This window comes from Pantherophis guttatus, chromosome 4, assembly GCF_059756535.1.
Source record: "Pantherophis guttatus breed Tessera chromosome 4, ASM5975653v1, whole genome shotgun sequence".
NCBI classification, from domain to species: domain Eukaryota; kingdom Metazoa; phylum Chordata; class Lepidosauria; order Squamata; family Colubridae; genus Pantherophis; species Pantherophis guttatus.
The window spans coordinates 130,043,215-130,057,570 of NC_142066.1; the positions used below are offsets into that span (position 1 = coordinate 130,043,215).

Genomic DNA, 14,356 nt, shown 5'->3' on the forward strand with positions numbered 1-14,356 from the left:
TAAACATTGAAGGATATGGTCTGGTCTATGGCTGGCATGCTTATTTATTGTATGATAAGAAAGTGGATAAGACTTTTAAAAGTCATATATTAAGGAATGCTCTATTGCGTGTCTGGAAGAAGTATCAATACAAATTAAACGATAAGTTACCAATATGGACAGTACCCGGACACACGATAGAGAATATGAATGTGGAGCAAAAACAAGATAAGATTACATATAAGGAACTCCTTTATAAAGAAGAAGTTAGATTACAATTAAAATCTGTGGAACAATTAAGAGAAGAAGGAGTAATAAAAACTTGGTTTCAATATGGACAGCTGCAGGCCAGATGGGGAGAAGATCAGAGAACCGGTATTTTGCAAGAGGATGAAAACTTGATAAAACAAATAAGAGATAAAAGCCAAATGCACATAAAAAGGTTGTATAATGTATTAGTGGAAATAGATTCAGAAACAGAGCTAGTCAAGGACTGTATGATAAAATGGGCACAAAATGTAGGAGAACCAATAATGATGGAAACATGGGAAAAGATATGGGTTAGAAATGTAAGATTTACACAAGCCCAAAATTTAAGAGAGAACTTTTATAAAATGTTTTATAGATGGCATTTAGATCCAAAAAAACTAGCCTGTATGTATCCCAATTTACAACCTAAATGTTGGCGATGTGAGTATGAAGATGCTACGTATTTTCATATATGGTGGATATGTAAAAAAATTAAGGCTTTTTGGATAAAAATATGGTGGATTATTCAAAATATTTTAAAGAAAAAGATCAAATTTACATCACAGTTTTTTCTGTTGGGAATAGTTACGGACTGTACTGTGATAGAGACTAAGTTGGTCTTAAATTTAATAACAGCAGCCAGGCTACTGGTGGCACTGGTGGAAGAAAGAAGATCCACCTACTATTGAGGGATGGACACTAAAAGTTGCGCATTTGGCAGAGAGGGCGAAAATTTCATCATATCTTAAAGATCACTCAAACGAAAGATATATATCGGAATGGAGAAGATGGATTGACTATATTCAAAATAAGTATCAGACTAAGAAGTTTCATATAGCTTATGAATGAAACATTTTTAATCTTTAGTTTATATTTACAGTGTTTTGAGTTAAAGACCTAGGGAGAATTTGAAGTCAACAAATTGTTAGCATATTTTAGTTTTATGTTTGTGAATGCTATACCCTGTGCTTGTTCTGGGAAGTCAAGGGAGGGGGGTGGGGGGAAGGTGGAGGGGGAAAGGGGGGTGGGATGGGGTGAGGGTGGAGGGGAGAAAATGTTTGTAAAACTTTTAAATAAAAAGAAAACGAAGTTGAGGAATTTTTTCACAGCAACATGATGGCCAACACAATTTAGGGTCATCAGCATCATCTAGAAAGAAGGCCTCAGTCTTAGAATTTCAAGACTGCAAAACTAAAGATTGAAAACCTAGGATTTGGAACGAAAGCTCATGATATCAATTTTCTTGAATCTGTGGCACACAACTCAGGAGCACTGTACTGCAACAATTAAAATTTCAAAATGGCGACTTCCGGTTGGTGATTTGCAGCGATAGGGTGTTAAGTGAGTGCTCGCTGCTCCTCAACACCTCTTATCACCGCATTTTGGGGATCCCTTTGGGGGCGTGGGACCCGGAGAGTCCTGCGGACAAAAGAGGAAGCCAGGCAAGTGGGAAAGTGGGGTGCGACCACTTCCCGCTAGATCGGGCGGCTCTGTCGATCCAACGTGGTGAGCTGGCCATTGATGGCGGGCCTGAAGCTGCAACAGCCAGCAAAAGACGGGCAGCTAAGAAGGAGATTGGAGGTGCCGTGTCAGATTTAAAGCCTTTTTCCCATATCCTGGAGTGATTGAGCGTTGAAAGAGGAGGTCGGTGGAGTCAGGAGAGGAGTGCTTGGCTCGGTGTGAGGCGGCGACGGAGAGGGTAGAGCAGATCGCAACTACGGAGACCCGACAAGCCGGCGAGCTGACGAGAGATACAGAGGGAGTAGATCGCCTTTACAAAGAGCTCCGGACGGGGCGGTGAGAGGGAAAAGAAAAGAAAAGAATATCGGTGTGGCTGGCGTTGTGTTTCGCGAACGAGGTGGAAAGGAAGTAGGAGAAATTTGTGATTTGTTTTTTGAGAGCTTCAGCGAAACAGGAAGTGCGCCCATTGAACGGAAAGAGTGAAACAGCAGAGGACGAACAAGAAGACGCTCTAGCAGGGAGATTTATCATCGAGAAGTGCTGGAGCCCAGTAGAGCGGCGAGGTGAAAACCTACAACTTCGTAAACACTATATAACAACATATATACACTTATATTTATTCTCCCTTCTCCTCTTTTGGAGCATCTGTGATTCTAACACTTGAACTTTGATTTTTAAAATTATTTTTATAACTACTATTAACTAGACTTGTTGATTGTTAAGAATATAGAATATAGAAATATAAAAATCAAGTATTGATTATATCCAATAGCCATTAGACATATTTATAATTAAGAACTTAGATTTGTATTTAATGAATTAACCTATTATATCATATATTATACCTATATATATCTATCTAGTCATATTTATCAATTTATCTAATCTAGAATATTTATCTTTACGGGTAGCATTTAGTAATTTATTTATATTAATATTTTATATTAAGGTTTGAATCTAGATATATAAAAACTATAGAGAGAACTTATTAACTTATTAATTCATCTTTATTAATACTTATATTAAGGTTGAACTTAGCTATATAAGAATTATATAGGTAGTGATTGTTGCTTGTTGGAAACGTTGAACTACCCTATTTTAGTAATTTAGAAATTAAGCATTAACTGAAATTAATTAAGAGCGTATTGGGAATTAATAAAGGAGCTTAATAAGGATTTAAGATAGCACCCCGGAGCAAAACATGGCAAGTACCACTGGATGACTATTTGGAGAAAGATAGAGGATATAATAAGAGACCAAAAATCGCTTTTGAAAGAAATGGCAAGTTTGACATCAACAATTGCAAAAACCGGTAAAAAAGCGCCATCTGTCCCCACCTTAGCAATGTCATCCCCAGCCACCCAGAAATCAGTAGAAGGTCTCCAGAAAACAGACAAACCCCCAGTAACCCCAACGCTGCAAACGGTACAATCGTCTCTGCTATCAATACAAGAAACCATGCTTGCGATGCAAGAGAAACTTTTGAACAGTCATTCTGAATTAAAATCAGACATACATGCACTTGATTCTAAAATGAATGAGATTCAAACTGCTATTGCCAGCAATGAGAATAGAATTCAAAAAGCAGAACAAAGGATTGAAAAAAACAAGAAGAAATTGGATATAGTAGATCAAACTTTGTTGGCGCAGAACAAAGAAACAGAAGACGCCTTGATACAACTCGAGATGGATAAGGCCTTGTTTTACCTTCGATTCCAAAACATATTGGAAAATAAAGAAGAGGACCTAGGAGATAAGATGGCTGAGTTGATCGCAGAGACCCTCCAACAAGACAAGCAGGAAATAATTCGAGAGATTGACGAGGTGTACAGAGTCCAAACAAATTACGTGGAGAGGTTCACGTTCGCTTCGCTAGAAAAAAAGTGAGAGACATTCTGTATAATATAGCCCGGGAGGAAAAAATTATCTATGGGGGAAAAGAAGTGAATATCTTAAAACAAATTCCAAGGAGAGTGAGGGAAAGGAGGAAAAACTACAGATTTCTGACAAATCAATTAAATAGGAGAAGCATAATATTTAGGTGGTTCTTGCCAGAAGGAATGTTAATATCATGGCAAGGGAGGAAAATTAAAATCAACTGTTTAAGTGATGCCCAAGACTTCCTAGATCAATTAAGGGGAGGAGAAGAGGAACAAACTAGTAAGGAGGAAATTGAAATAGCAAATACGGAAGAAGAGACATCTCAAGAACAAAGCACAAGGGAAGACATAGAAGAGGAGAAGAAAAAGGAAGACACAGAAGAAAAAGGGAAAAAACTAGACCAGTAAGAGCAGTAACCTTAAAGGTAAATAAGAACTAGAGATCAGAGACCAACCACAGGAATGAACGATACAAAGATCATATCGTTAAACGTGAATGGCTTAAATGACTATAAAAAAAGAAAGATAATATTGTCGAAATTGGTGAAACAGAATCCTGATATAATCTGTATTCAGGAGGTCCATATAAAAAAAGATGAAGCCAACTATCTAAATTATACTAAATTTGGTAAAGTATTTCTTTCATTAGCTGAGAAAAGAAAAAGGGGGGTTGCTATTTATGTCAAAAAAGGAATAGAGGCAGAATGTAAATATAAAGATGAAAAAGGGAGAATACTTATAGTAGAAATAACGAGAGGTAATTCTAAGTTGTTATTGGTAGGGGTTTATGCCCCGAACAAAAAACAAGAGAAATTTTATCGGAAACTGCATGAACAGCTGGCAAAATGGGCTCATAACGAAATATGCATGCTAGGGGACTTTAATGGAATTGTTGACCCAAACAAAGATTATAAATGTGATATAATTAAAAAGAATAAAAGAGCTCCCTTACCAAAGACCTTTTTTGACTTGGTGGATGAGATAAATCTAATAGATATGTGGCGTACTCTACACCCCCAGGATAGACAATTTACTTTTTACTCAATGCCACAGAACTCTTGGTCTAGAATAGATATGGTCTGGGCTACCAGAAAACTGGGCCTGGAAATTAAAAAGGTTAATATGTGCACAAATGCCTGGGCAGACCATAAATTTCTTGAAATTAGCTGGCACCACGATACCAAGAGAAAACAACAGAGATGGAGCTTAAGGACCAATCTACTAAATGATAAACAGTTTACACTGAAACTGAATGAAGAAGTCAAACGCTTCTTCATAGAAAACGGGAATCAAGAGACAGCCAAAGAAATTGTGTGGGACACCATGAAGGCTTATGTGAGAGGGGTAGCCATCTCATATACTGCCTTCCAAAACAAAGAAAAAAGAAAGATCAGGGAAGAGCTTACCAAAAAGCTATTACAAGCTGAAGATGAACTCCAGCAATGCCCGGGAGATGAGGCGATTAAACAACAGTGGTCGATGGCAAGGCATAGATTGAACTTATTGGACCAGGAGGAGATGGCACAAAAAATAAAAAGATCCAAACATTATTGTTTTGAGAACGCTAATAAGTCGGGGAGATGGCTGGCGTATAAATTAAAAAAAGAGAAGGAAAAAATCAAATACTAGTACTAGAAGACTCTCAGGGTAATCTTCTGACGAAGGAAGAAGATAAATTAGAAAGCATAAGAAAATTTTACGAATGCCTATACAAAAATGAAGGAATTGAGTCAAACAAGGTAGAACAGTATTTGTTGGAAGCTAGCTTACCTCTAATCTCTGAAGAAGAAAAGGAAATGCTGAACGAAAAGATCACTATAGAGGAATTAAAAACTGCCCTCTCTAAAATAAAGAAGAACAAAACCCCAGGCCCAGATGGGGTCTCCCTGGGGAAATATATCAAAAATTTGATGAAGTCCTGAAACTAGAATTACTAGAAATATTTAATGAGGCCCTAGCTGGTATAACAATTCCAGATTCTTGGAGGGAAGCGTATTTGACGCTCATTCTGAAAGAAGGTGCCGACCCGAAGCAGATATCAAATTATAGACCCATCTCATTGCTGAATGCAGATTACAAACTGTTCATGAACATAATTGCGGAGAGGCTTAAAAAATTTTTAAATCAGTGGATCCATAAAGATCAAAACGGTTTTCTTCCAGGGAGACAGATCAGAGACAACTTGAGAATTGTTTTGAACACCATAGAATTCTATGAACAACACCATGAAAAACAGCTGGCCCTAATGTTTGTCGATGCCCAAAAGGCATTCGACAATTTGAATTGGACTTTCATGATTAATCAAATCGACTTAATGGGATTTGGGACCAACTTTAGAAGATGATCGAGAATATCTACCATAATCAGAGGGCAAACATATTAGTGAATGGAGACAAAACTCAGGTATTTCAGATCCAAAAAGGAGTGAGGCAGGGTTGCCCCCTTTCCCCCCTACTTTATATTTTGGCGTTAGAGGTGCTACTTAGAAAGATCAGAGCTAATAAAGAAATTAAAGGATTAAAGATCAGGAAGGAAACATTCAAAACCCAAGCCTTCACAGACGATGTAGCCCTCATAATAGAAGATCCATTAGAAACCGGTTTAAAATTAATGCAGGAAATACAAGATTATGGAGAAGTGGCGGGCCTCAAACTCAATAGGAATAAAACTAAAATAATAGTGAAAAACATGACAGATCCACAAAAGAAGGAATTGGAAGACTTATTAGGCCTCCAGGCAGTTAAGAAAATAAAATATTTGGGAATATGGATTACTGCGAGATTCTCCTCACTAAAAGATGATAACTATATCCCCCTACTGCAGAATATATATCAAGACCTTGAAAGATGGAAAAGGCTAAAATTGTCCCTGATTGGTAAAATAGCAGTGATTAAAATGAACATCTTACCTAAAATTCTGTTCCTTTTTCAAAACATCCCGATATCCCTAGATAAAAAATTCTTTCTGGATTTGAACAAACATATTAGAAATTTTCTATGGGAGGGTAAGAAATCGAGGATTTCTTTTAAGATACCCCAAGGGAAAAGAAATCTGGGAGGATTTGGGCTCCCTGATTGGGAAATATATCAAAAGGCGGCAAAAATAATCTGGATCAAGGAGTGGATCAAGCTGCAAGATAGGAGAATTTTGACATTAGAAGGACACGATCTTCTAGAAGGATGGCATGCTCACCTGTGGGATACAAAGAACAAGAAAAAATCCTACTTTCATAAACACAAAATTAGGGAGACTCTTATTCGCACATGGGAGGAAATTAGACAGAGGATCTATACTAAGGTACCCAACTGGCTTTCTATTATGGAAGCGTTGGTGGCCCCAAACAGGAGAGATGATTATAAATTGGGCACATATAAGGATATTCTTGATGAAGAAGGGAAGCTTAAACCTTTGGATTTATTGAGGGACCAGGGATTCAACTTGGATTGGTGGAACTATCTTCAGATTAATTCAAGATTCCAAAAAGATAGAGACAAATTTGGTATAGAAGCTAAATACGGAAATTTTGATAAAATTATTTGGGGAATAGACAAGAAAATGCTAACGAAAATTTATAACTTCCTATTAGATGAGGATAGAGCAGAGACCATAGCAAAAAATCAGCTAAATATTTGGGAAAAAAACCTGGGATATAGACTAAATTTTAATGACTGGGAGATGGCCTGGAATAGGAACTATAAAATAACGAAATCGGCAACATTTAGAGAAAACCATTATAAAATGTTACACAGGTGGTACCTAGCCCCGGCTAGGTTAGCGAAAATATTTCCAAATCTCTCAGCTACATGTTGGAAATGTGGAAAAACGGTCGGCACCTTCTATCATCTATGGTGGACCTGTCCTGAGACCAAAAAGTTTTGGTCAAAAATTCGACACTGGCTGTGTGAAATAACGGGACAGGAGATAGTCCTAGCCCCAGAATCCTTCCTCCTGGGTATGACTGAAGATGGCCTTAATAACAACAAAACGCAACTCATAATCCAGATTACAACCGGGCTAGACTAGCCTTTGCGAAATACTGGAAAAATAAATCTACACCCTCAGAAGAAATATTAATAAACAAAATCCTAGAGTGCGTAGAAATGGCAAAATTGACGAGTGAGTTAAATAATGAGGAGAAATCTAAATATGATGAAGTATGGGGAAATTGGTATAATTGGTTGAAGAACAAAATAAAAATATGACTTTAGGATATGACCTGTTATGCACTTGAATCTGAGTTATATTGCATAGAATATTCTATAGCTAAGGATGAAGTTTATTTAACGTATGATTCACCAAATTGTATAAACACTGTACCTCTGATGGAGATAGAGATTGTATATATTTTCTTTTTTATTCTGGAAAAATTCAATAAAGTATTTAAAAAAAAAAATTTCAAAATGGCATTAAGCAGAGTTTGGATGCCTAAAACAAACATGTTGCTGCAGTATGACAAAGCTAGGCCTCACTTTTTCTTCCTTCACAAAGAATTCAGTATAAAAACGAGAGAAAACATCAGTAAGATTAATCACCGTGCACGCAATACAAAAGCTTGGATAAGATATCAAAACAGCTTAAAATAAATACATAGAAAACAAAGCCTTTCAACTGATACTCAGTTGAAAACCTGTCATTCTAAGATATATCAATAATCCTTTTTCAGTTTTTTAAGCATATCATTTAAAATCATGCACCGAAATTGATCTTATTTTGATGGATAAATTTCAAACAAACCTGCCATATTCGTGAAAGCCCATGCTCCAATTTTTTTTTCACGTAGCTGCGGTCAAAATTGGTGTCCTCAGTATCCAGGATGTTATTTCCATCTAAAATGTAATTTAACTGTAATTTCAGGCATCAGAAATGAGGAGAAAATTGAATTTTACAAAAAAAAATCAAAGATTTCATGCATTGTAGATTCATTTTATTTCTTTTGAATCTTCAACCTCTCCAAACAGAAATTAAACACTATAAACAAAGTCTTGTGTTTTATAACATAGAACAGAGAGTCTGTGAGTAGATACAGCTAGAATATATCTCACATTGTCCTTTACTAATCTGCTGGCTGGGATTGATGAGTCCTGATGGTAAGGAGTCCAACTACAAGTAATAATAAACTAGCTCTGTTTAAAAGAGTTTACAGATCTGTTTCAATATGCTACTGAATGTGGCCCAATGCTCACTGCCTCACTGATACCTCAATGCATCAGTTAAAAAATAACCTGTCAGTCACAGAGATCTAATTTGATAAGGTATGTAATAGAGATTGACCCAAATCCAATGATTCTGTCAAACTGACAAAATGTACCAAAGCAGCAGAGTCTGCATAACAAGAGCATGATACTCATTTAATTATTTGTCTTCCTCTCACTCGAAGAAGTGGAATAAAATACTTTACTATATTCAACAAAGATAACCTCTTAATAAATGTGTTCTCGACTTCAGCTTTACAGTGTATGTGAGACCTGAGGTACAACACATTTTCAAGCTAAGGATTACATTTATCCTATGAATAGCATGGTAGAAGCAAAAAAAGGAGTGGGTGGAACTAGGACATTAATTAAATTAAATAAAGCTAATCCCATCTCTCTTCCAGGAACTTATATGTGATGTACATGGCATCTCCTCTTTTAATTTCACCACTGCAAATACTTAAGTAAATCGCTCTGAGAGAAAATGAACTGGCTCAAAGTCTTCCAGTGAGTTTGATAGGAGAGGGTAGATCTGAAGGTCCTAATATTTATATTACATTTTTGAGTTTGTTACTTTCAGAGTAGGAGGAGATTCTGGGACCACAAGTTGTGCATTGTTTGCATTAGGCAAACATGCTAAATATAATTAAACCCCTAAATCTATGCCCAAATAAAAGTTAATGGCCTCCACCAAAAGAAGTAACAAATGTTTAGATGTGCCAAAGAAAATGAGAATTAATCACAAAAGATGCTGAATGTAAAATACAACTACCATTTGGTATATGTTCCTTAAACTAAGACACGCAGCTTCCCACTGAAACAATGGACACACATTGACCATGTTATTCAAACAGATCAGATGGGCTCCACTCCAATTATTATGCTTGGAAACTGAAAATAGCAAGAGGCATTTCCTACCAGAAGATGAAGGAGACTCCCCATGGTCATATTTTTCATGCCAGTCCATTGTCCGATAATAACTCAGCATGACCTCCCATAGAGCTTTGCACAAATCAGCAAGGCATGGAATGTAACTGTCTGATGTAATGTGCTGTGCAATACACAAAACAGGTCTGTGAAAGTATCTTGCTTTCTTAATTCAAAAATAATGCCAAATATACATAAAATTATGAGCACAAAACAACAATTAAAAATGCTTACAAGTTAAAATGTTTAACTTGTACATGTTTTAATCTTGCATTTTGTATTTTAAATTTTATGTCACTTAGTATGCCTTAATTTTAACTGAAATGCTTCCAACACTAATAAACAAAGTTAAAAAGGATAAGCTGCACATATACTTCTGTAATTTAATAATACATATGTCTGTCTGATACAGATGGAATACTTAATAATTTCTTCTTAAGAGGACACCCAACCGCCTCACTTTTTTTTTCTTAAACCATGAACATGTATCTCTTGTTCATCAGGCTTCAAGTTATAAAATGGATTGTCCCAAAGGTGCTTTTTCAAGAGGCAACTGGACTTTCTGGTTTTTCTTTGAAGGCATTTCTGAAGAGCTGAAGAAGCTTCTTGGATGAGAAGCGAAACGACTTCAAAGAAAAATCAGAAAATCCAGTTGCCTCTTGAAAAAGCACCTTTAGGACATGACTGAAAATGTCCATAGACTTCTAAAATGGATTGCTATTTTAAAAAAAAACACACATTCTTTTCCAATAATAAAACAGACCACTTTCCATTTAATATAAAATATTTGTAACTCTTGTACTTCCTAAGTGACATAAATTTCCCAAAAAACATTCATGGATTGTTGCTACTCTAGTAATTAGCAGGCTTTAAATAAACCATTAGTCTGAAAAGTCAGCAGGCGTTAGCACTTAAAATCTGAAGGATTCTTCCTACCTTGTCAATTAGCCTGCTTAAATTAAGAACATGGGACATAGATGTGTTCTTTTAAAGAAAAATATGTGTTTTAAATGCTCCAAACAAGCTAGGTACAATATATACAATTTTCCCCAGGTTTTCAAAATGTTAAGAATTAATTCAATTCCTAAAATAGTCACTTCCCATTAAATCTGATGATTGTGCTTAATTAAGTGAAAAATCCCAGGATCCATATGCAAACACTTCTTTAAAATTTAAAGACTTCCTGGTATTAAATGTCCCATTGCTGCTTTTTTTGGGAATTTATTTTTTTAGCTTCCTGGTCTAACCTATAGTTTAGGGCAGTAATGGCGAACCTTTTCGGCACCGAGTGCTGAAAAGGGAGCATGCATGCCCGTCTGACCCACAACCCAGAAGAAAAGCTGCCCAGGACGCATGTGTGCACCCAAAAATGAACTTCTGGTTTCTGGCGCGCACATGCATGCCGGACAGCTAGTCTTCCGGTTACTGGCATGTATGCACGTACAACCATCAGCTGGCTGGTGTGCATGCTTACGCAGAAAAATGGAATACCAGCTCTTTCGGTTTCCGGTACTGGCACACACACAAAGGGAAGTTGATTGTCATGCATGCACGTGTGCCAGAAACACGGAACAGGAACGGACAAAACCATGCATACCAAGTGACATGGCTCCGTGTGTCACTTTGGGCACGGGTGCCATAGTTTTGCCATCACGGGTCTAGGGATTCCTTGGTAAACTCTATCCAACTCTATCCAAGTACTTCATTAAGTAGTTCTACTCTAAAGCTGCCTCCTCCCAGAATTTTGAAGGTCTTGTCTTTACTAGCATTCTTATTTTTCTCTCAGGCAGCAAGGCCAGGATATTAGTTGAGACATACATGCTTTACGATTTATTATGGGAGATGTTTTGCAATGGGCCTTATCACTTTACACTGCATTGGCATTGCATTGTTTTGCACTGTTTTTACTCCATTTTGTTCTACTTTGTGTTTTCTATATTGCTAGCTGCTCAGTCATTAGTTGAGAGGGATGACTTTCTACATTTATAAATAAATATGCTTTTTAATTTACCTATCCATCTTATCATACTTTATTTTTATGACACATTTTTATCCCAAATTAAATATGGACTTAATTTTAAAAGGTTGCTTTTGAAAATAGGTAGACACATCAGCATATACAAATATTAGAAGTTCAACACCACTGCAGAACTACATACTGTGCAAAGATCCTTGTATTGAAGCTTCTGAAATTTGGTGTCGGTGTTTCCTGCACACAATTCAACATACCCTAGAACAACCTGGAATACTGTATTGTGAATGGCTTGAGTAAAGTGCATATGTAGTTGGTCCATGGCTGTCTGGATAGAAATGAAGGAGGATTTAAAGGCATCATATAATCATTCAGTTCCCTAATTCTATTTGGACACTCTGCAACTCCAACAAAGTGAATTTATCTATATATCTATAGCTCAGGATTAAACTATGAAATCCTTGGCACTTTCTGAATTTGGTTTGTTTGCAGATCATTACCTTCCTAAGTAACAATAGCATAAGTAGTCAAACAATCAGGTAGGAAACAATACATTAATCAAGGAATCACTAAGCAGGAAACCATACTGCCACCAAAACTGGCAGGGTAAGATACTGTATATAAATAGGGAGCAAATCTCAAATTCATTCACACTTATATTACCTAATTGCACAACGAAACAGCTGCAAACAAAGAACCAAGCTCAAACAGTGCTTTGCAACCTTCACTAAGCAGTTTTACAGAGTCAGCCTATTTCCCCCAACAATCTGGGTCCTCATTTTACCCACTTCAGAAGGATGGAAGGCTGAGTCAACTAGAGCCTGGTGAGATTTGAATTGCCAAATTGCAGGCAGCCGATAGTCAGCAGAAGTGACCTGTAGTACAGCACAGAGGCTCTTCCACCATGGACTTCAAAGTACACTTTCCCATCCATTATAGCAAATTTGATCATCTGTATCTCTTTATATTCAAATGAAAATTGAAGGTCAGGGGTTTCCTTGTTTCTTTTCCTAGGTTTTCTTTCCCAGAAGTGAATAAAAATGACATTCCCAAAATTAGAATAAGAGTCATATTTTGCTCCCACCTCAATATAATTAGATCTCAAAATACTCCCATTTTTTCATTCATGAATAATATCAGAAATTAGCAATTGAGTGTTTCCCAGTCAAAAGTGTACTTTTCCCTCCAGAGAAATGTATAATTGTAAGATAAAACAGAGAACTATGAAAGAACACACTGTTGGACTAAGAGGAACAAATATATTTTGCTGTTCTTACATTGACATTTTGAGGCTATGCTTTAATCATTTATGATTCTATCTATTTCTCCAGGGATAATTAAATGCGAAGTTAGCTCTTTTAAAAAGAAATATGCACATGATTTAAAATTGATTTTCGGTGCCATGAATGAACATTCAAATAAAGCTTTTCATTTTCAAGACTCAATTTTCCTTCAGCTGTGCTCTGTATTTCTCTCTCTCTCTCTTCCTCCCTCTGTCTGTTGTCTCTCCCTCTCTGTCTCTACAAACACACATACACACACGCACATGTATAGTCCTTGACTTATGGCCACAATTGAGTCCAAAATTTCTATGGCTAAACAAGAGAGTTATTAAGTGAGCTGTGCTCCATTTTACCCCCCTTTTGGCACAGTTCTTAAGCGAATCACTGCAATGAAGTAAATTGTGCAGTTGTTAAGAGAATCTGGCTTCCCCACTGACTTTGCTTGTCAGAAGCCAGCTCTGAATGTTACAAATGATGATCACTGGACACTAGGATGATGTAACTGACATAAATACATGTCAGTTGCCAAGTGCCTGAATTTTGATCACATGACTACGGGTATGCTTTATGGTCACAAGTGTGAAATATTAAGACAGGCTAACCCACTGCATATCAGGATGCAATTTGAACAAGAGAATACTAACCTGTGTTTTTCCAAGTAGCCTGTATGCCTGTTGCACCTTAGTATAATGGTTTATGTCAAAGTTCTTGCATATTTTAGAAAGTGCAACATCTAACTGCTCCTGTAAAGTAAAAATAATTTAGTATTTAGTAAAAGGTAGTATTTAAAAAACTACAATTCAAATATATTTGATGCATTCACAATTTAAAAAAAACGCCTTCAAACTAAGGTATGAGGAACTTACTTTTGGTATATTGAGTAGGCTAAATGGTCTATAGAAATGATTAATTCCTCATGAGCTTTACAGTTTTAGTGTTTAATTAAAATGCAAGTATGGGCTATGATAAAGGCATGTAAATTATATGGGTTGTGGACAAATTGGATATAGAAGTTTCTTCTATTTTCTCAAAACCCTAATTATAACAGAAGTAGGATTATTGAACACAATGAATCCAAATTGTGTGTAAAATCCTGGGCGGACAGTACATACCAATAATGAAATGATAGAAGTCTTTGCTAAGATATGGTGAAAACCACCAAGCTAGAAGGCTTTTGTAATTTAGCAAATTTCTGGATCTTAAAGCTATTAATCCAAATGCCTATACTGCAGGTTATCTTTAGTTCAAAGTCAGCATAAGGAACAACAGTAGGAAAAGAGTTATTGAACTTGCATCCTGAATCTGATTAAATTCTCTGGGAACAGAATGCTGGAATAAATAGGATTTCAGTTTGATCTAGCATGATGAAAATACTTTTATCATTTAATGGGTGAAACTACTTACACTCAACTA

The 14,356-nt window shown here is 36.4% G+C and overlaps 1 protein-coding gene across 6 annotated transcripts in view; it reads right to left on the reverse strand.

The window, feature by feature from the left end:
* The window catches only part of VPS50 (VPS50 subunit of EARP/GARPII complex), a 96,487-nt gene that overhangs the window by 57,904 nt on the left and 24,227 nt on the right, over window positions 1–14,356 (reverse strand). For all 6 annotated transcript variants that reach the window (XR_015734054.1, XR_015734053.1, XM_034402289.3 and 3 more), the window contains 4 exons: window positions 13,588–13,686; window positions 11,848–11,988; window positions 9,680–9,812; window positions 8,304–8,395 (listed from right to left, as the gene is read on the reverse strand). Coding sequence is in view for 4 of the 6 variants with exons in the window: in XM_034402289.3 (XP_034258180.1) it covers window positions 8,304–8,395; window positions 9,680–9,812; window positions 11,848–11,988; window positions 13,588–13,686 (465 nt within the window). In the remaining 2 variants the exon portion in view is untranslated. The remainder of the gene's footprint in view (window positions 1–8,303; window positions 8,396–9,679; window positions 9,813–11,847; window positions 11,989–13,587; window positions 13,687–14,356) is intronic.